The 24,176-nt window shown below is 29.6% G+C and overlaps 1 protein-coding gene across 2 annotated transcripts in view; it reads right to left on the bottom strand.

Moving 5' to 3' along the window:
* LOC111632947 (liprin-beta-1-like) overlaps positions 1–22,196 on the bottom strand; it is a 49,845-nt gene extending 27,649 nt beyond the window's left edge. For both annotated transcript variants that reach the window (XM_023377467.1, XM_023377466.1), the window contains exons 1-2: positions 22,069–22,196; positions 8,683–8,834 (exon numbers count right to left, since the gene is read on the bottom strand). In XM_023377467.1, the coding sequence (XP_023233235.1) occupies positions 8,683–8,761 (79 nt within the window). In that variant the 5' untranslated portion in view covers positions 8,762–8,834; positions 22,069–22,196. The remainder of the gene's footprint in view (positions 1–8,682; positions 8,835–22,068) is intronic.
* Between the last annotated feature and the right edge of the window lie 1,980 nt (positions 22,197–24,176).

The raw sequence follows: 24,176 nt of genomic DNA, 5'->3' as shown, positions 1-24,176 counted from the left end.
ACATACGTAATTATTTCCTTTAGGAACAGAAATATTTATGCAGTTGCTTCATCACTGAAAATTACATTTTTCCATTCTTCAACAATACCGTTTTTTTGTGCCTTTATCCAAGCAAGTCTTCTGAGATACTGCTGTTCATTCAGGTGGTATTTTCTTGTAGCCTTTTATCTATTCAGGCCTTTTTGTAGTCTACAATACAAAATACTCATATAAGCATCAATACATTTCTTCCTGCCAGACCTTTCTCAAATCCATTGATGTTTTAAATCTCAATATTAAAGAATGGCAAACTAACATTCAATCATCACATTCAGTAGATAGTCTCAGTAACTTTTTCTTTTTGTCTTTCAGAGACCTGATTTCAACAAATCTTTTAACAGCATACAAGAAAGTGAAATGATCACATGCACATTTGGCAAAAATTCCACAGCTGCTAAAACCAATTTTAAACAAAACTTTTCGACTGGTTCAAATAGACAGTACTGTTTGTAGGCAGCTGCATACTGGCTACTAACTGAAGTGTATCGTTTTTATAGGTGAAAAGCAGATAACAGAAAAGCTGTAACAGATCAGATTATTTATCAAGTTGTAACAAGGCTAATTTTATATTTATTCTAGAAAGTCAAAGGTCTGGCTATCATATTTAAAATATTTATGCTAATTTAATAATTAAATTTAAAGCAATTTGACTAAAGGTAGGTGATTAAGCCACCATCTAATAATAAATTTAATTTTTAATTTAAATTTAAAATATTCTAAAATTTAATTAAATCGGCACTGCACTACACCGGGATAGAATAATCAAAAAAACAACGTACAATGAACCTGTTTCCGGTGTGCTTCTCTGTAAACGAAGTATTACTAGCGCTTTTAAAAGCGCTAGTAATACTTCGTTTACAGAGAAGCACACCGGAAACAGGTTCATTGTACGTTGTTTTTTGATTATTCTAAAATTTTCTTTTAGAATCTTGGACCAATCTTTTCGATTGGTCTAAAATGGAGAATGAACCCAAAACTTCTGCTTGCTATGTAGATGCATTGTCAGTTATGCTACCCAGTCCTGTCCAATCTTTGTTTCTAGAGCTATTAACTAAAATTAATTTAGATATAACCATATAACCACGCCAGTCACTCACAGCACTGACTGAGAACCTCCATGGCTCTCAGATGACTTATGCTTATGTCCCAGCATGGTGTGTGTGTGTGTGTGTGTGTATATATATATATATATATATATATATATATATATATAATAGCCATTACTCATGACTTCACCCGCAAAAATTTTGCAAGCAAACACCATTTATATTCAGTATTTAAACAACCATAGTAATTGTTATGTAACACCTACTGCTGAGAATGATGAGAATTGCTGAGAATCAAACAAACTATTTTCAATTTGATCAATTTTCTATAATGTTTACAATCGTTCTATAATCAAACCAATATGTGATAACAAATTCAAATTTAAAATGGTTTGAACATTTGGTTAAAAAATTGAAATATACAAAAATATTTATAACAATGTCTAAAATGTTATCAATTTAATACACCTAAATACTCAATGAAGACTAAGCATAGCTGAAAACAAAAAAAATTGCATCTAAAATAGTACAGTAGAAGCCATTCTTCAGGTTAAGCCTTAATCCTCTCCTCTCCCCCATGGGGAAAATTTCCAAAAATCCCTTCTTAGTGTGCATTTTCATGATGCACCCTGTGTACCAAATTTCACCTCTTTAGGTTCAGAGTTTGCTCTGGGCGATGATGAATCAATCAGTCAGTCAGTCAGGACAAGTAATTTTATATATTTAGATAAACCTGATTCAATTAGTAATGCCAAATGAACTGTCAAATTATTTATTGGGTTCACTGTTGTAACAAAGCTAATTTAATAATTGCACAGTGTGGCGTTCATCGCACCACCTGATTATGTGTTCGCTGAGAATATATATAGAACCTGTAGTCATATATCTCACCATTCGCTTTATTCACATAATGTACATAGTAATCTCGTTCTGCACTATCCGTACGGTTGGTTAGAATCCACATGTTGGTACATGAGAGTAACACGCATCCACAGAGTAGTTGACAAGTCGGAAAAAAGAATATGGCGGATGGCCTGCACATGTTTATATAACCGTCGCGCCAGCGCCACCTGGTAGCGCTAGTTACAATTATTAATATTTTCAGATGTAGCGCTAGTTACAATTATTCGCCCGCCACACACAGTATGTATCCTATGACAAATAAATATCAAATACAGTAAAAAGTTTGCATCAAATAATACAGTTAAAAAGTCAAGTTTTAAAATACATGATAATGAGGAAAATGAATATATATTAATCTTTGTGTTAAGACATTTTTGTCCAAACTTTACTTATTAAATATTCTCATTTTTTTATAGAATTTGCTTAATTTTACTCTGTAATCTACGAGGGTCATTCAGAAAGTAACAACCCATTTGATTTTTATAAATGAAATAAATATATTTTATTAACAAAAATGTGTCACTTACAAAATTCAAGTTTACTTTATTTCTCTACATAATCACTGTCATTATTTAAGCATTTGTCATATCTGTCCATGAGCTTTAGAATGCCTGTCATAGTAGGCTACCGTCAGTCCATTAAGCCAGTTGTTTACTGCATTCTTCACCTCGTCATCACTTCCAAAACATTTCCTGCCCAGGAACTCTGAGCTTCAAGAAAAGGCTAAAATCACAAGGAGCAAGGTCCGGACTATAGGGTGGATGATCAAAAATTTCCCATCCAAATTGATCCAGCAAGCCTGTGGTTGCAGCAGCAGCAGTGTGAGAGCAGGCATTATCGTAAAAAATCACAATACTGCGAGAAAGCATTCCACGCCTATGATTTTGGATTGCTTGCCATAGTTTTCTTAGGGTGTCACAATATCGATCTGCATTGATTGTAGTGCCTTTTGGCATGAAATCCACCAAGAGAACACCATTACGATCCCAAAAAATCTTTGCCATGAGTTTTCGTGCTGATAGAGTTTGTTTGAATTTTTGCAGTTTTTTGGGTGATGAGGGATGATGTCACTCAAGTGATTGGCACTTGGTCTCTGGGGTGAAGTGAAACACCCATGTCTCATCGCCAGATTCAGATTCATTTTATTAATAAAATACTGAGTTACAGTACATATTTGGTGTCATATACATATAACCTGGTGCAGACAAGAACATATTGGCATTATTACAGATCATTAACATTAGAGGCTACAGTAACATTACATTTGTAGTATATACAAAAAATGGGGATAAAATAAGTTGTATGATACAGAAAACATATGCATTAAAATATTATAAAGCAGAGAATCACAATATACAGAATGTAAATAACAAAATACAATACATTATAGAATAATAATGCAGACAAAGTATAATACAATATTTCAGTAGAAAACATAATACAATAGCAATTAACTAAATTTACAATGACTTATTTGAGAAAATTAAAATACATAAACAATAATATAAAATCCAGTAAAAAAAAAAAACAGTGTGTTACAAAGTAATAGTACCTGAAGCAATAAAAAGAAGACAATACAACACAGTTAATGAGAAAGGTTATTTGTATCCAGGAACAGTGGTGCGATGAAAGTATGCACTGATGAGCCTTGTGAGGGTCTCATAGGCGTCTTTATTATCCAGGATACCATGGGATTCATTGGGCCAGCGGTATCCGTGCGCCTCCATGGAGGACCGCAGGAAGTGCCTTTCATGATCCAACATAGGACAGTTGAAGATATAATGATCCGAGCTGTCGTCCACACCACAAAGAGGACAATCAGAGTTTGCAGCTCCAATAAATCTGGCCAGGTAAGACTGGAACCTGCCATGATTTGTTAAAAATTGAGACATACGATGACATGGTTTGTACCAATTGTTTGAGAGAAATAGTTCAATATTGGGAATAAATTTGTGAGCAATTGGATGGTTAAGCGTGTTCCAATCATGTTGCCACTGCTGAAGTAGGTTTTTCCAAAGCATATTCTTGATGGTTTTAATGGTAGGGCTATTATAGCAGATCCGGAGATTGTCGTCTTCACTGGCAGTCTTTGCAAGTATGTCAGCCCTCTCATTACCAAATGTGCCCTGATGGGCACGAGTCCAGCTGACATGACAGATATTATTGGAGTTGTTAATGATGTCGTCGATACTGGCTGAGATAGGGTGAGAAGCTTGACTATTGAGCAGAGCTATAGAAAATTGACTGCCTGAGATGATGGACACTTTAGTATTGGTATAATTTGAGTCAGACCAGGCAACGGCCATTTTGATTGCATACATTTCAGCCTGAAAGGCTGTGCAGCCGGCACCAAGCTTGAACTGCCCTGAGGCAGTCCACATTGTCCCGGTAGACCACATAGCTACTGCCCACATTAGAATTGGTCTTAGATCCATCTGTAAAGATTTGAATATCAGCATCATCAGGTCGCAAGAAGTTTAGTTTCTTAAGAGAAGCAGGGTGTTCAGTATCAGCAAATTGGACTGGTCGTTCTAACTCTTGATGATGTATTTGTTGATTATTGACATGGATGGTGTTGCCCCACTTTAACTGCCAGATTTTTTCTTGTAGTCGGATGTAACTAAGTCTCATCGCCAGTAACAATTTGATCAAGAAAGGCATTTCCATCTGCGTGATACCGCATCAAAAATGTCAGTGCTGCACCCATTCTCTGTGTTCTATGCTGGCCAGTTGCTGAGGAACCCATTGTGCACAAATCTTGCTGTAGCCAAGATATTCAAAAACAATTTAACCAAGCAAAGAACAAAAAATGTTAGGGAAAGAAATGTGTAATTCGTCCAAGGTTATGCATCTGTCTTGCATGATTTTGTTCTTCACTTGATTCTTCAAATCATCTGTGATGAGTGATGGACATCCAGGTCGAGTTTCATCATGCACATTTGTTCGTCCATTGTTAAACATTTCACGTCACTTTCTCACATTTTTTTCTGTTCATTACTGTATCACCATACACTTCCTTTAGTCAATGGTAAATTTCTGCAGGTTTCAACTTTCGAGCATGCATAAATTGAACAATGCCTCTGACCTCACAGTCAGCAGGATTTTGTATCACATTGTTTATTGTTGACAATCACAGAATGCACAATAACAACTTGTTTCGACTAGCACTCACACAACACTGAAAAAAACGACAAGGAAACTATTCGACCTTGAATAGTAGCCCGAGAACAAACTGTGCAGCCGAAATGTGCAATGGGTCATTACTTTCTGGATGGCCCTCGTAATTAAAGAAAACAGACAATCTTAATTTTGTTTAGAACTTTCTTTTGGTATCTATGTACATTATAACTGTGCTAAAGACAATAACAATTCATTCTTGAAACATTTTTAATTAATTAGTAAATAATGTAATTAATCAGCAAAACAGTTAAAAAAGTTGAAATGTAATAACAATCTACAACATTATTTGAAGAATTTTTAAGAGTTTAATGATATCTCTAATTTAAAAAAAAATTTCTTTCAAATTAACTGAATAAGCAATTAATTTTAATATACAAGTGCAAAATATAAATCTCCAAAAGATGTTAAGTAATACTATATATGATTTTATATTTAATTTTTAAAAATTAGTTTAAATAAAGAAATAATATTTTAATAATTAACATTTTCAGTGTACCAATTATTAATAAACAATAAAATATTAATTAATTAAAATTTACAATGAATGATAAAATGTCATTCTTAATAAACTAACTCCATTAGTCAAAATAATTAAAAAAACAAGACTCCTTATATTGAAGTTAAATAAATGTAAAATATATATCTTTAGAACAGATTCAACCAACCACAAATGAAAATATTTGAAAACAAAAAAGTATGTCCAGACAGTTCCAAGAAAAAAACTTGAATTTGTTTTTATTTTAAAAATTCTGTGTTTTATTCTATGTATTTCTGCTTTTGTTTAATGACCTGAAAGAATCTGTAAGGACTGAAAAAACAAAAATGTTACATTGTTTTTTCAGCCCTTACAGATTCTTGTCTGTACATTGCTGGCATGTACTATATAGTTATACCTACAATAAACTATTGCATTTGTACTGAATTGTACAAATTTTTTCTTGTCATTATTCCCTAAACAACACAGTTTAACAACTATTTACATATTTTATTAGATTTTATAAATAATCCAGAGATGATTTACAGTATATTTGATGTGCATAGGTTATATGAAATACTATGCCAATTTATATAAGGGGCTGCTTGAGAGATGGAGATTTTAGTATCTAAGAGATCTTGAAACCAATTCCCTAACACATACCAGGGATGACACATACCCTTATTTACTTTTGCTTTGTTTTTTTTATTCTAATAGAATCATATTTGCCATCAAATCTAATGCACACTTGACTTTTGAGATGTCAAAACCTAAAAAAAGTTATGTTATAAATGACAATAAACAATGATAAACTGTAAACATGCTAATAAATGCATTTTTAAAAACAAAATAAATAAATGTGTTTACTGTCAGGTTTACAGTGCTTTACAATGTTTATGTTTCCAATAATATTCATTTATAGAGTATAATATTTCATTTTCAGGTACAAAAAATCTGCAGACTACACAAAATCACAGTCAAAATTAATGTACAATCAACATTTTTAACAGCAAGACTTCACAATGGTATGCAAAAACATAAAATTTTCCAGATACATAGTATCACACTGAAATATCAGTATACATATTCTTCAGTATAGTGAGCAGCTTTCTACTGAAACTTAGCTTCACAGGTGATCCACTTATAGACATCATTCACTCAGCTTGCTGTAGTTCAAAGACAACCAAGCAATTCCAAAGCCAAAACAACATAATGGAAGGGATATATATACCACATCTATACTGACAATGTAATACATGTAAATTGCCAAGTGAAGTGAGAAGCAAATGATACAAATGAAGCTGCATTAAGTTGGCTCTGTGACCAATTCTAACATGCATCCCAATTTTAAATCACAGAAAAGTCTGAAAAAAGGTGCAAATTAGGATTGAGAAAGCACATTTTAAATTATTTATATTTTATTTACTTTTCTTTAATGTATTATTTTTGTAATATATATTTTTTAATTTTTAAAAAATGCATGTCATAATGTGATTTTATATTCTTTTAAATTACTGTATTTCTTTGATTTTAAGATACATTTTTTAATGCATTTTTGCTTCTTCAAAATAGAGTTGCATCTTGGAATCAATGATGCCTTACATCTTCATTCAAAAACAACAATCAGAAGACATTTCAAGCAGATCTGTGGTGGTATGATATTTTTAGCTATTGCTGGTCAACAGTTATATCATTTAAATGTACTGGTAAAGAGCATTTAATCTTAACTCCTTTTTAACATCTAAAATAGCTTGAAGACAACATTATAATACTGCATTAAAATGAATAGTTAATTTACACACAGAAGAGCATGGAAGTAAAACTACCAAACATCACTGTCTCATGACAATTCTGTCATTTTTTTTCATTTCTTGTTAATTAAACTTTTTCCTTCATAAAAAAAAATCTTAAAATTCAATTTCAAACTTTTAGTACATCTTAGAATTGAGGAAATACAGTATTTTATAAACTGATGTTTAATTACATAATTATTTATTTTGGTTTCACTTTGTTTTGCATTTTGTTCATGACTTATTACATCAGGAAATTAATCTATAATTCATTTTATTAATATTAGTAAGAGTTAAAAACAAAATTTTAAAAAATTGAATTTCCTACTTTAAAAAATAATTTCTATCTTTGTTAATACTGTATAACGATAAATAAACATTTAAGGAAGAAAAATACTTTCATTTTAATTACTACTACAATTGAAATTTACATTCTAACTTCAATTAAAAAAGTAAATGGTATTTTCACAATATAAAACATATAAAAAAAACTAAATTGTTTTCAATTTCTGTCATGTTTTACGTAATTTTACAGAAGCATAACCTCTAATAAAAGGTCATCTCTACAAAGGAAGACTGCTTTTTTTCCTGGTGATTGGACATGATGGAAATGAAGACAACTTAGTTCCTTATATATTTTTATATTATATTCTAACTGCTTTATATAGTGTAGTTAGTATATAAATATCAATTGTCATGTACAGTACTTTCTTTACTAAATATATTTTGGAGCACAGTATATTTTTCATTCAATGAATATATACATAATGTAAAAAGTATTATAATTGTTGATCAATAAAAATATAAAACAATGGGATCGGTGAAATTTCTAAAAATATAATTTCTAAAAAATTATCTTTAGATAAAATAAACGAGTAAATATAAAACACTCTTTCTTAAACCGATTTCGCGTTTCAGTTTAAGAAAGAGTGTTTTATATTTACTTGTTTATCTAAAGATAATTTTTTAGAAATTATATTTTTTGTAAAAAGTATATTCTAATGAGTGATGATAACCTTTCTGCTTTTGGTGAAAGAAAATAATTTTTATGAAATGAAAAAGTAAACACCTAAAGCATTGCAATACAAACAGTTAAAAAATATGAATTTACAACAATTACCTAAAATTGTTTAAAAAACTATATTTTTGAAAAAGATTTAAAGAATATCATAATGCATAAAGTCATTAAACAAATTAATTAAAAATTAATTTTTTCAAATCAAATCAATGGCTTAATATCATAATTTACCTGCAATAATGCCATCCATCTGTTCTAATGCAGCTGCCAAAACTTCACTCGCATCTAATTGTGTTCCTAAAGTACTCATTGCTTCTGATATTTTTATGTTAAGACTTTCTAAAAAAGGCACTTTAATATTACAATTTACCAATGACCATAATCTGAAAAATTTCATAAAAAAAAGTAATTAATTAAACATATCTTAAAAATTATAATGTTATATTAATAGTATTTGAAGTAAAAATATGTTTATTTCAAATAAATTTTTTCATCATCATTTCAAATGAGTACTTAATACCATATTTTCAGCAAATTAATAGCAATTATATGCTAAATCACTGTTTTGTTAATAATTAATATAATGTAACAAAATAATTGATAATAAATCTTTGCAATGTATTAGACCAGAGGTGTCCAACCTTTTTGTTTCTCTGGGCCGCATTGGAAGAAGTCAAGGAGTTTTGAACCACCAGCAGTAGCGTAGCGTAGGGGGGGCGGCAGGGGCGGTCGCCCCGGGCGGCACTTTTTAGGGGGCGGCAAAATTTCACAATAAATAATAATAATATCTTGTAAGAATTTGAACCATTTTATTTCATATTTTCGTCCACCTACGACTCGGACTGATTGAAATGAGCACGGCAATAGTGTTACCATCCATCCAGATAGTCCGCGAATTGACTCACCGTCCGGGGATATCGTGCACAACCTGTTGACCTTTTTTTATTTTTGTTTTTTGTTTTTTTTTTCTTTGATTGTGCGATTCATTTGTAATCATATACACCTCCAATATCCAATAGAGCTATGTCACTTGCGTTACTCCTATCCAAGTCTCCCTAGTCACTAACTGTAACTGATTTAGAACCGGCATGCACTGCTAATTATTCTTCGCATTGCAAAATGATATACGCATGCGTCAGGAACCTCTGTTCGAACAAACCTCACCTGCTGTCCAGGTCAGCGATTTTAAGAAGGTGGCAACGCTAGCACAGAATTTTTCATTACTTATTCTGTGATGAAATTGAATTTTAGTCTTTTAAATCGAGATTACTAAATAAGGAGGAGGTGAAATTTTCCTCCACCCCGGGCGGCTGACACCCACGCTACGCCACTGGCCACAAGTACTGTAATATAATACAGGTATACCTCGCCTTACGTCGGTAATTGGTTCCAGGAAAATGACGTAAGTCGAATTTACCTGTCTCCGAATCTACTTATCACTAGGAAAGCATTTTAAATAATATATGGTTAATAAAAATCTATTTTAAGCTTACAAACAAATAAATTTTAGTTTTTAATATAGTACAAAAAAAATAATCTAAATTTACGAACGCGTGTACTGTAAATACAGTACATACTTGTATATATTTTAATATGATTTTATGTGCTTTAAACGTTTATCTAGTGATATTACGACTTCAATATTTGTGGCGGACAGACGTAAAGTCGAATAAAATGACTTAAACTTGATTTTTATTTTTCCATATACTTTTTTAACAAGCGACGTATAATCGGGAACGACGTAACTCGAAACGATGTAAGTCGAGGTATACCTGTATATACTTGTGGTTCAATATACAAGTATATTTAAGGATTAACATGTCTAGATTATAATAAAAAGTATTAAAACTTTATCAAGAAAAAGGATATTTTAAAAATTACTTCTACAGACACTTTCAATTTTTACTTAGAAATAGATAAATTCATTTATTATAAAGGAGACAAAAATTTATTTGAAAAACAAATATTTGTTTTATTTGTCTCTAATTAATAAAAAGAAACGAAATACCATTTTAAAGTGCATTTTTATTCAACTAATATAAATAATATGTAGCCCAAAAGTAGCCAAAGCACCAAATGATATTTTTTACATCAAACAAAAAAAAAGTAGCCACATTTGGCGCAATGTAGCGAAATCTTGCAACGTTGGAAAAAATACTAAATAAAGCTGGAGTTGTGAATCAAAGGATTATAGACCCAAGTGCAGGAAAAAGAGACAAAGGACAAAAGATAAAGAAGTGAAAAAGTTTGAAAAATTACGGATCCATATTTACTTGACAGAAGATCTNTTTCTTCCACCGTTGCAAGATTTGGCTAGATTGCGCCAAATGCAGCTAAGTTTTTTTTGACGTAAAAATTATCATTTGGCACTTAGGCTACTTTTTTGGCTACATATTATTACAAATATATTAAAAATGCACTTAAAAATGGTGCTTTGTCGCTTTTTATTCATTACAGACCCAAATAAAATAAATATTTGTGTTTTTCAAATGAATTTTCGTCTTTCTCTTTTAGATAAACAAGGTAATAAATGAATTTATCTATTTCTAAGAAAAATTGAAAGTGTCTGTAGAAGCAATTTTTTAAAATCATTTTTCGTGATAAAATTTCAATATTTATTATTACAATCTACACATGTTAGTCCTTAAATATACTTGTATATTCGGCCACAAGTATATATTATATATACTTGTAACCCAAAACTCCTTGACTTCTTCCAACGCGGCTCAGAGAAACAAAAAGGTTGGACACCCCTGTATTAGACTCATTTCTAAAAATTTTTATATATATAAAAAAATTCAAATTCTTGGTCCTGAACTTTATCAAAAGTGGTTGAACCAATTCTCACAAAAATTAGCATACTTATTCCACTAAGTGTATGGAAGGTTTTCACATGTATTTTATTTCTTACATAGTAAAGAAAAACTTAAAGTATGCACATATAATCATCTTTATTGTACATTCATTAGCAATGAAGATTATTTCATTTCTAAAATTATCCTGATTTTGTGTTAAATTATACTAATCATAATTGGATAAGTGAATGAGCAAGTCTTGCACCAAATAATGATAATGTGGATCTGATAAAACAAAAAATTTTAAACATTATACCTGATGGTTCATGTACTTAAAATCAATTGACACTATTATGGAAGATGATAATGACTTTTTATACCCAACTGAGTATTTGGATAGTATACAACAAAGTGGTATGCCTCCATATATACTCTCATTAAAAAAAAGGCTGTACTATTATGCTACTGAGGAATTTAAGTGTGCCACATTTATGCAACAATACATATGTTTGCATTAAAAACCTTTTGTAAATTTTGTAGAATTTTTGTAAATTTTCCAGAAGCTACAACTATTACTGATTGTGCAAAGTGAGAAGGCATGTTTATTCTGCATATACCCATTATCTGAACAAATTTATCATTTTATTTTAAATAACTACAATTTTCTATCAGGGTATCTTATGCCATAACTATCAAAATCACAAGGACAATCACTCAAATTTACAGAAGTTTATTTACAGACTCTATACTTTGGTCATAGCCAGTTGTACAGTACAACACCTGTTCATGAGTGGCTTGCCAAAAAATTTGTTTGTTTATGCAAAAGAAAAAAAGACAATATTGTGTATAAATTAGTTTTGTAAATTAATATATGTAAATGTTTCCCAAGTTATTTCTTTTCATGAATACTTTTTCCAAAACTTTTAAAATTACTTTGATAATTAAATACTTAAAGAACTAAGTCCTCTCAATGGCTGGAGCCAGGCCTAAGCAACTAGTATACAAATAAATAATTTCTAAAATTAGTTATATTATATTTAAATTAAGTCTAATTTGTAGTTAACTTTCATTAAAGAAAACTAAGTTTGAATTTTTCAAAATTGTTCTTAAGCATAAATTCAATAAAGCCCTTGCTAACTCATATTAATAGGGGATGAAGATTGTCAGAGTTTACAAAAGTCCAAGTTAGCAAGATGTTTTCTCTGACAACACAGAAAATTAGAAAGTGAATTTACAATAGAGTAATTTATTACAATTAGCTCTATACAGAAGCTTTACTGCACTTTAGTAGGGTTACACTACTGAATTTATTATAAGAAATGAGCTCAGAAAATTTTGTGACAGTATAGTATATAGCAATTTATAGTCTTTAATAATTTATCAATTACAATTACTATAAAGCACAGTATCACAAAAAATTCCAGATAATAAAAAACACTTGTTAATTATACTTTTTCTATTGTCCAAAAATTTTAAATTACAGTACAATTTTTTTTTTTAATTTGTCCAAGATATGTAAAATTAAGTTGGTGGGGTTTACTGTATTACGCAACACAGTGAAACAAATTAAATTCAGAAATTCATAACATCACTAATCAGATATTAAACTTTTATATATATCAAAATCGCTACATTTTTTTATTACTTTAAAATAATTTCAAAATTAAATTTCTGATACAAATCCTTAAAAAAATCTAACATGCTTATTGTAAAACTTTCACAGTCAAATAATATTTGAATGAAACATAAGAGTTTATCAAATGAATGTAATCAATAATTTAAACCAGGGGTGTCCAACCCACGGCCCACATGCAGCCCAAGGCAAGTTCCAATGTGGCCCAATAAACGTGTAAACAAAACCAACAAATGTTTTAATTTTTTATTATTTATTTATTTCAACAGCATAAACTCAAAAAAAAGTTTTACAAAGTTGTAAACCTTTCTTCATATTTTATTTTGAGTGGAAAGGAAATATTTTCAAATACTTGAAGATGTGTGAATGAGGAAGGATTACTAAATAAAGCTGGAGTTGTGACTCAAAGGATTATAGACCCAAATTTGGGGGAAGGAGGGAAAGGAGAGAAAAGACAAAAGATAAAAAGTAGTGAGAAAGGTTAAATAGATTTTCTGTTACGAAAATATAGACACTTAATTTTCCAACCTTTCTCACTTCTTTATCTTTTGCCCTCTCTCTCCTTTCCCCGCATTTGGGTCTATAACCCACTGATTCACAACTCCAGCTTTATTTAGTATTTCTTCCACCGTTGCAAGATTTGGCTAGATTGCGCCAAATGCAGCTAAGTTTTTTTTGACGTAAAAATTATCATTTGGCACTTAGGCTACTTTTTTGGCTACATATTATTACAAATATATTAAAAATGCACTTAAAAATGGTGCTTTGTCGCTTTTTATTCATTACAGACCCAAATAAAATAAATATTTGTGTTTTTCAAATGAATTTTCGTCTTTCTCTTTTAGATAAACAAGGTAATAAATGAATTTATCTATTTCTAAGAAAAATTGAAAGTGTCTGTAGAAGCAATTTTTTAAAATCATTTTTCGTGATAAAATTTCAATATTTATTATTACAATCTACACATGTTAGTCCTTAAATATACTTGTATATTCGGCCACAAGTATATATTATATATACTTGTAACCCAAAACTCCTTGACTTCTTCCAACGCGGCTCAGAGAAACAAAAAGATTGGACACCCCTGATTTAAACTAAATAATATATTTTATATATATATATATAAAGGAAATGATATACGTGATGAAACACATAATGAATTGTTTCTTTTCACATATTTTAAAACCTATTGTATACTGATTTCTTCATAAGAGGTCATATATAATGAGATAGAATATGGATAAGACACAAAGTATGTTAATAATTTCCACTTCTATTACTGTATCATTATAAAAATAGGTAGAATAAAAAAGGAGGAATCAAAATTCAAATTATATATTCATTGTAACCTACTTTAGAACTATTAATTCTTTATGTATTAAATTTGTTCAACCTGAAGATACTTGTATTGTGAAAATGAAAGTATTTACTTGAATTTACTAAATTTTTTATTGTATCATCAATTATTTGTACTTTAACTAAAACCAGACCAGAAAAAAATATAAAGCTTTAATGACAAACAACATGAAGCAATCACTATTCATGTTTATATATTGTAAATTTAAATACTGTACTTATTTTAATAAATACAGTAAGTTATGTTTAACACATAACATATATTTTATGTAAAATTCTCATATTTATATTGTCATTTATTAATGATAAAAATAATATTTCTCAGTATATACTTTGTTAAAAAATTAATATTAAATTTAAATAACAATTAAAAATTGTTTGCATCAATAAAAAAAATAAACGATAAGTATTTTTTTATAGATGTATTTATATAAAACTTATATAGCAATAATATAATGTCTAATATAGCCATTAATTACTGTTAAGGGAAATATTACAATCATGTATTTATTATTTTTCATTCTACAAAATATTTTCAAAATATAACGCTATACAGAACATATTTTCTTAAAAAATAGTTTTTTAAACTTGTTTAATTCCATGTGAATAGTTAATGATTTTAATATATGATGTCATAATATTCTTGAGGAAACAACTATGTACCAAAATTTAAAAAATCTATCCATCTTTCAATATTCCTTGATAATATTTCTCAAATAACATCACAAGTTGAGTTTAAAAAAGAAGTTTTCCTTGAACTGTATTTACAATTGTTATAGAACAATTCTAAATGCATGCAAATTAGTCTTTTGTTATCATTAATTAAACCTTCTACTTCAAAGTAATTCTGTTTTGAACTGTTGTTATAACTGATAGCAGTTGAAAATAGAAAACCAATTTAAAGATAAAGATAAAACTAATTAATCCAATCTAATTTAGCTATGAAATTATTAAACATAACAAGATAAGAGATCTAAAAAGTGCATGTTTGGAGACCATTCCTATGTTCTGCAAATGGAACTCATCTCATTTGAGAGTTACTGATAAATTTGGAATTTTTAATGATAACAACATTGAAACAAAAAATTTTATTCATATAACATTGTCTTTTCAATATTTCTATCATGTAAACATTGGCATCAATCTGTATACATATTGGGGGATTAAGACCAATGATTAATAAGAAAATTTTCTCATTGTTCAGATTGTAATGGGTATAAAAAATATGATATACGTGTTGTATACAATATATTCATTTCTAATCCTAAGTTTTATAGTGTGGTATAATATAAATATACATATATATCTGGAAAGGAAGAAAAATTTGCAAGTAAAAATTATTAGAAGGATATGTCACCTCTGTCTCTTATGGATGATAAAAGTATTCCAAATTTGCAGGTTGCCAATCAATAGAGTTGATGAAAAAATTGATTTGAGAATCTCTCATCTGATAATTATCTTTTATCATCTTGATAAATGGATAATTTATTTTATTTTGAATTTCAAAACAATTTCAGTTTCTATACCCATTTCTATATTCAAAATTTTAGTCATATTAAATTAAATAGAAAATATGTATTAAAATAGAAACTTGCTTTTTATTATTTTTTTTTACTAGAAATTCTTTTCAAACCATTATTTTAAAAAGTATTTAAAATAACTAACCTATGTAATGATAATACAGTAAGATCCACTTAACGTGGAGGATGCATTCCTAGACGACAAAGTGCTAAATGAAACAGCATTAAACAAGGTCGTTTTAATACAGAGTAAACAGGGATAGGGAAACATGCAACCAAAAATAAACAGATTTTACTTTAATTTTAAGTTATTTTTATATTAATTTGTATAATAATATATGTTAAATAACACAGACATATGCACACAGAAATGTAAAGTTCATTTTTTGTGAAGTTGTCTAGTGCCATTTGTCATTTTTTTTCTTTTCCTTAAGCAAATGTTGGTAGCAGAAGATCGCATCCAAAACACCTCATTTTGCTTTTGCAATCCTTTCATAATCTGGATCATTTGCTACAATTTGATCAACAATTTCAGTTATTGTTATCAAACTTCTACTAAGGAAATCTGTAGCAAGTTCATTGGGTTCTTCATTTTCAGAATCTCTATTTTCCAGTTGTACATGAATTCCTTCTTCTGGTTCTTGAAGGTCATCATTGGTAAGACTCTCACCAGAAACCTGCAGCAACTCCTCAATATCTTGCTTGTCTACATCTAGTCCTGCTGTTATGATTAGGTTGACAATTTGGTCAACCTAATAATACAGCAATAGCTCTTCTTGTTGACAATTCTTAGATACCTTCAGCCATAACTTCTTCCACACTCCGTTCATGCATTTATCAGCTAATTCTTGCCAAGCAAAGTCGATATTTCCTATGACATCCATGATGTTTATTTTCTCCAAAACTGCATCAAACAAACAGATTTAAAGAAAGTACACCTTTTTGCCACCTTTTGCTGATTGGTTTGTTTTTGCAAATAATCGTATTATATACAAATCAATGAAATGCCGCGTTAATTTGAATCAGCGTAAATTTTGAGCTTTTTTTTAGGCTTCAAGCAGACCACATTATATCAAATCAGAGTTAAACAAGACAACGTTAAGTGGGGTCTTACTGTATATCAATTTTATATTTCTTCCTGCAAATAATTTTATAAAACATTAAGCTGAATATATTTACTATATGTTTATTCTTTAATGTATATTTTAGTTAAATTCATTTTTTAAATATACTTGAAATAAGGATCTTCCAAAAAGAATGCTACTATTTTAAATTATTGTAATTATGTTAATTATTATCTAAGAACTTGTAATGTACTGTACAGTACATTAAAACATTGAAAACTGTACAAGTCTCAAATTTGCCCATTACAATTTCTTAGTGTATGTACATCCAACTGATACTCAAATTCTTCCTTACTTCTATAGCATATCCATTGTCTCTACTCAGACAGTAGCCACAGTTCTACAGCTATTGCAGATTGCTCATGTTGCACAATAATGAGTAAGTCCAACTTTGCAAACTGCAAAGTTTAAAACACTTTCTCTGTTGTGGAGTCATCATTTTCACTTGTGGAGCATCCTAGAGATAGTAAGTAGATAATATGTTCAAATGAAACTCAGACAGTTACTGTATTGATTGGCATACATCACATACATTCACTGGCCAATGAATTAGAAACAGCAGCTTAATATTTTATTGGACCACCTTTAGCTCTAATTACATAATTTATTTGATTTGGCATGAATTCTAAAAGATGCTGAAGTGCTTCTAAGTCCAATGTACACCAGGCATTCAATACACTTTCCTTTAGTTTGCATAGATTTGATGGAAGCAGACTTTGCTGGCAGATCTGTCATTCTAACGTGTCCCATATGTTCTCAATGGGGTTAAGATCTGGGCTCTGTGGTGGCCAGAATGGGTAGCAAAAGTCATCTTCATGCTTGCTGAACAAATTACAGAACAATTCTTGCACAATGGACAATAGAATTGTCATCAAAGAAAGAGCCATCAAATGCAGGAAAAAATTGCAACATTGCAGGATGAACTTGATCAGCAACAAAGTTCAGGTACTCATTGGTAGTCACCCGACCTTCCTGGAATATTAGTAGACCGTTCCATCCCAATAGAACATACTCCATACCATAAGGGTGCGACTATGCAGATGCAAGCGAGCGAATTTTCCGACCGAGTGAGAATATGTGGCAAGAAGAGGCGAGACGCGATAAATATCAAAACCTGTCAGATATGTGCGAGAACCAGAAATTCGCTCTCGCCAGCGTTATTTCTCGCTTCTCGTTTGTGCATGGTTTTCCTTTGTGAAAACTAAATTGCTCGCAACCTCTCGCTCGCTCTAAATTCGCGTCTGCATAGTCGCATCCTAACACCCCCAGCAGAACCTTGAGCCATGTTAATGAGGCAAGCAGGGTTCATTGCTTCATGGGACACCTTACAAACCCTCTGTCTATTGTCATACAGAATTAGGTGTACTGCGATTCATCTGACCACATTACTTTTTCCAATCCTCAGATGTTCAATCACAGTGCTCTTGGCATCACTTTAGACAAACTTTCCAGTTCTTCAGGTAGATATATGTCAGGGATGAAATTCATCAAATTCAATTGCAGCAGAGATGAAGTCTTTTTTTTCCTCACTAGCCTTTTCAGACAATGTTGGTCACATCTGAAAGAAGTAACTGTGGTTCCAAAACAGCTGTTTTGGAGCCACAGTTACTTCTTTCAGACATCAACTGCAGGCTATTTTTCCACTGATTGAACACTTGGTATATCTCACCTTTGGAAAAATGTCAGCTCTACAGTTCTTGATATTGTGGCTCCCACAAGGTGGGTACCCACAATCAGCCCTTTTTGAAACTCTGTCGTCTTTCACTTTTCCCATTTTCATAAATTTAATAACCATACTGACCAATAGCCTTCTTAAACAGGAGCATATGAAAATGTGATAACTCACATAACTCAAATGTTTTACATATAAGTTGCAAAATTACATTTACTTAATATGCATATGAGTTTCTGATTTATTGGCCAGTGAGTGTACTTCTTGGATGATAAAAAACATAATTACAGGAATTGAAAATGGTAGCATTCATTTTGAAAGACCTCATATTAAATGTTATAAACATAATTTTATATTTATTAAAACCAATATTAAAATTTATTAGTAATTAAATATACAAACAAATATTTAAGTATAATACAAACATAGATCAGGGGTGGCAAACAACCTTTTTGTCTGCATGTCAAATTAAGCATATTCAACTATTAAAATAATCATATGTAGAGTTTGAAGCTTACAGTTCAAATAAATATTTTTTAAAAAATAAAATGAAAATATTTTACTAAAATAAATTAAAAACACTAATTAAATAGATGATAGACTGAGCCTAATATAAAATCAAATTAATAAAACTGAAATTTGTGTAAACTGAAATAAAATCACAATTTTAATATCAATTATATGAAATTTATTTCATCAGAATAACTTTGTTGAATTGATTTTAGAAAATTTCAGATAGATTTACAATATGTAAAATATAATAATAATTGTAAATATTATTTATTAATAAAATCATATAATATATTTTCAAAAAATTCAAAACAATTACTGATAAATTTATTCCAACATTAACTTATAAAAGTAGAAAAACTGAAGCTGAAATTATGTTTTTTGACAAAATAGTTAGAATATACAGAAAATTAGCAAAAAGTATTAATTAAAAACTATTATTATAAAAATGATATAATTTTATCATAAGACATATTTTCTAAAAATTTTACAATAAATTATTATTCTGTTATTAAATATGCATTAAAGGCTGAGTAAAAAGTAAACATTACAACTCAATTTTATCACTATGTTAAAGTACCTTGTATCTTTAATCTATGAAAAAAGTATGATTGGTAAATAATCAAACTCAAATACTATTTGAAAAAAAAAACACTATATTTTGGTCATATCTATGCAATAATGTTTTATCTCATCGATACTTGAAGGAAAAATTACACAATACAGGGCCAAGATATATATCATGGCTGGATGACATTGAAACACGAATCAAAATTAACATAAAAATAATAAGAACTGCAGAACATAAAGTTTGCCAAAGTGGTTGCTGATACTGATAAGATTTGGTCTGAGATAATGTAACACATGGGCAATCTGCCAAGAAAGGTGCTCCTAGGAGAACTTTCTATGAGAAATGGCCCCTATTTAGGTGTTACAAATGTGAAGAAAATCCAGAAAACTCCATATGGCCAGCTAATTGGTAAGGCATAAACCTAGGACCAACTACCAGTGTTTGGGTGCATTATCCACTTAGCCACTGGTGTGTCCTTATGTTGATAAGTGATAACACCTTAAGAAAAAGAATACAGCAACTGTGGTTAATTAAATGTTTAAAAACATATATTCAAAAAATGTGATAAATTTTAATGCTTGTTTTCATTATTTATATTTAATAAATTTATATAAATTAGTAAATATATAACTATATTATTTATTTACAAAAATTTCTATATACAAAATCTGAATACACTTCAGAATAATAAATTTTAATTATATCTAAGATAAAATTTTTTTTCTTTTTATACAATAAAAATAATGAAACAACACAAAATCTTATAATTGATGATATTTACTATTAGTTATCAATATGTTCATTACAAGAAAGTATTCTAATGTCTCTCTCAAATATTAATTAAAAACATGCTTCATACTTGTAAAATGTGATAACAGCAACCAATTAAGACTCATTTTACATTCAATTGAAAACCTATTGTGCTATACTTCACATACACATCACCTGTTAAATATTACAATTATCATCAAATTAGTTTTAACTATTCATGCTAAATATTATAACTATACTAACAAAATATTTATGTTTCTTTTCCTTACATAAGTGGTTTATTTGAAAAATATAAAAAATACTTCATTAAACATTGTTTTAGCCCTAAAATTAAAAAACAAAATTAATGCTAATTTAAAATCTACTGATTCAACAAAAATAAATTGTTTAAATGTGGCATGGGTAGTTTACAAGATATACTTGTACAAATACAGTATATTATATAGATGAGACTAAAAGATAATTAACAAATAGACTTAGAGAACATAAGTTTTAAAATTGTTTTTTAAATTTAAAATTTGTAGTCTGAAAAGGGATTGGATAATACCAATCCATAATGCATTGTTAAATAGGCAAATAAAGTGAATTGTTTAAATCTTGGTCTCTTTTTATTGCGAATAATTAAGGAAGACACGTTAAAGATCACCAGTCTCATCATTAGAATAATTTTTACTCGTTAAAAGTCTGTCTATAATTTTCTTTAGTTTTATATATTTTTAATAATATATAAAAGTGTAAAGTAACATTAAAATAGAAATAAAAAACAAATATTTTTTGTATGTTTTGTGTAAAATAGTTAATCAAGATTAACAATGTGATTTAGTCATGAAATCTTTATTATTATAAATGTGTAAGAAATATTTGCAACAGGAAACAAAAAATACTAGTGAGACAAGGTAGAACAATAGCAATAATTTACCTCAAAGTTAAAGCCAATTGATTGATTGATTTATGGCAGCACAACACAGGCAATCCGCCGAGAAGGGATGCCTCCCGGGAGGACTTTCTAAGGGAAATTGGCCCTATCTAAATGTTAAAGGCACAAAGAAAACCCAGAAAACTACAAATAGCCAGCCCAGTGGCAAGGTGCAAACTCACGACTATCAGTGTTCAGCGGAGTTATCCACTCTGCTACCGACGGGCTTTAAAAAAATAGAATAATATAATTTATATACTTCTACACTATTTAATTTCATATTAAATACATTTTTTACCTAAACAAAATAAAAATTTGAATGATTATACGAGTTATTTATCACTATATCATCACAAAAGCATAAATTTTTCAATAAAAAAAAAAAAGCAATAACATGACATGGGTGGAAGCTACTTTAAGGTAAATTACACGTATAAAATAGGTAAACAAATTACTTAAAAATAACTTCTACTATAATATAATATGATAAACTGAAATTCAATTTTACTATTGATCTTTATTAAAAATTCATGTAAAAAGACTCTTAACACTTGAAATCATTTACAGATCTTACAATTACGAAGCGATTCAAAGAATGTCGTGACTTAATCATTCAACTGATTGATATATGAAATTAACAATAAAGTCTCTTTTGAAATATTTATTAAACAATTATCTCATGAATATTCTATTTATAAAATAAATATTGTATAACGTGCTTCGTTTCAAAAAAATATTCTTTCTCTTACCTTCGATTATAAAATTTACGAATGACTGAAAATAATTTAAAAGTCTATAAAACAAATAAAAACTGATAGCATCTATCTATACTAAATCAACTGATGAATGTTGAAGTTTATGCTATGCGCCACCTATGATATTTTTTATTTTTTATTTAAAAATAAAAAAATTATAAAAATTATTTTTATCAATAATTACTTTATACGCTAACATTTATTATTATTATAAAATAAGTTAATGATTTAATTAGAATATTATTATAATCAAATGCTTAGGAAAAAAATAATCTGTGGAATAAATTTACTTTTTTTTTAACTCTTTCCTCCGTGTGGGCACTAAGAGGGCCTCTTTTAGCAAGCCCATTATGGATTCGACCAGGCCCACAATGAGGAAGCCGGGTGGTGAGGGTCGAGGGTCGTCATATCGAATTGGACCACTCCCCGAAAAATTCTTTAGGATTTTTCGAGCCGACCGGATTCGACCCCGGGTCCCCAGAGCGGACCGCTCGACCATCCGGCCATAAAAGCCGATCTGTTGTAAAATAACTAATATGATTCTTTTGAAATAATTTATGTTATTTGATGACCAGATGGCACAATCCTTTGATCGAGAATCGAATTCAGACAGGTTGAAAAAATCTAGAAATCTATTCTGGATTTGTGGAATCATCCTTCACTACTCGGGCAGCCGGGTGGTTAATTAATTATTTTATCATAAAAATCGCTGGTCGTCGACTCATCAAAGTATTTAAAAGCTTTTATTCTATTGAAAGCAACGCTAGTGACGACAATCTTTTCTCCGACTGAGTATTCATTGCGAATGTATGAATTTGCTTCGTGGTTGAAAAACTGCGCTCAACAGATCCACTCGTAAATGGTACGTACAAAATTAATGATATTAAATGTAATTCTTTTAGTACATCTTGTTCGAATCGTCATTAATTATAATATCTTTTATGTCTAAGAGTGACTTGCCAATATAGTCTGGACAGGAATATAAATACTGTATTGCAATTCACTACGTAATTTAGACGAATCAAAAAATTCTCCATACAATTTACTTAATTTAAAGAATTAAAACTCGCTTCGGAAAATCGTTTTTCATAATATTAAAATTATTAACATCTAAAAGTGATAAAAATTCTAAATATTTTATGTCTGAAAATCTGTCAATGCGAATGCGTAGGCCTATTCGCTTGTGCCAGTAAATATAAGTGGCGTATGAGTCGACCAAAATGTCTGCCACGAAGGGTATAGCGCCAAGGACTTTAAACTACAAGGATAGCCTGATCCCGTATATTTGTTAGCGTGACCTTGGCTCTATGTGACGTCACAGCATGTCCTCTACTTCAACACGACAGATCTTTCAAATAACAAAATACGATAAAATATTAAATCATTTCTTAATTAATTATTAAATTACTACTAAATGTAAACTACTGTAGAATTTTCGGATTTAATAAGTGTACTGTACTGTACGTCAATAAATTTACAAGTCTTTTGTCTAATATTTATTTAACAAATTAATGAGCTATATTTTTATTATGTGATTATCTTACTTAACTTTTTAATTTTTTTTCGACAATCATCATTTTCAGAAGGCATTCTTTTCAATATTTTATAGTTTTCTTGTTAAAGACCTGTGTCAACAAATCTGCAGCCATTTGGTTTGATTTTTGTACATTTGGACGATAGATATTTCTTCTTTTGTAATATCGTAATAAATCGTTTAATACTTTTATTCTTTTTTTATGATCTTCTTTCAATTTTTCATATTCTGATTTTAAAACATTATATTCTTCTAACAGCTTCTTATATTTAATTTCGTAATGACATTCATCTTGAAGATTGTTACTATTGTTATCAGTATTTGTTAAAAGATCATTAACTTCTTCTTTTTGTTTTCTTTTTGAACTTCTTCTTTCTCGTTCCGTAACTGTTGGGTTCATTCTATCCGGAAGATTTAATGTAGGGATAGCTGTTTTCTTCAGAATCTTTCTTTCTGGTAAACCTGAAATAGAAAATATTCTGGAGTTTTATACTAAAACAAACAAATTAAACATTCACGCGCCAAAACAAGTAATATATATGAATGAACTGTACTTATGACTTACCCA

Source organism: Centruroides sculpturatus, unplaced genomic scaffold (assembly GCF_000671375.1).
Source record: "Centruroides sculpturatus isolate CEXI.00-Female unplaced genomic scaffold, Cexi_2.0 scaffold624, whole genome shotgun sequence".
Classification (NCBI taxonomy): Eukaryota; Metazoa; Arthropoda; class Arachnida; order Scorpiones; family Buthidae; genus Centruroides; species Centruroides sculpturatus.
The sequence above is the reverse complement of the archived record's forward strand: the minus strand, read 5'-3'. Positions and strand labels throughout refer to the sequence as shown.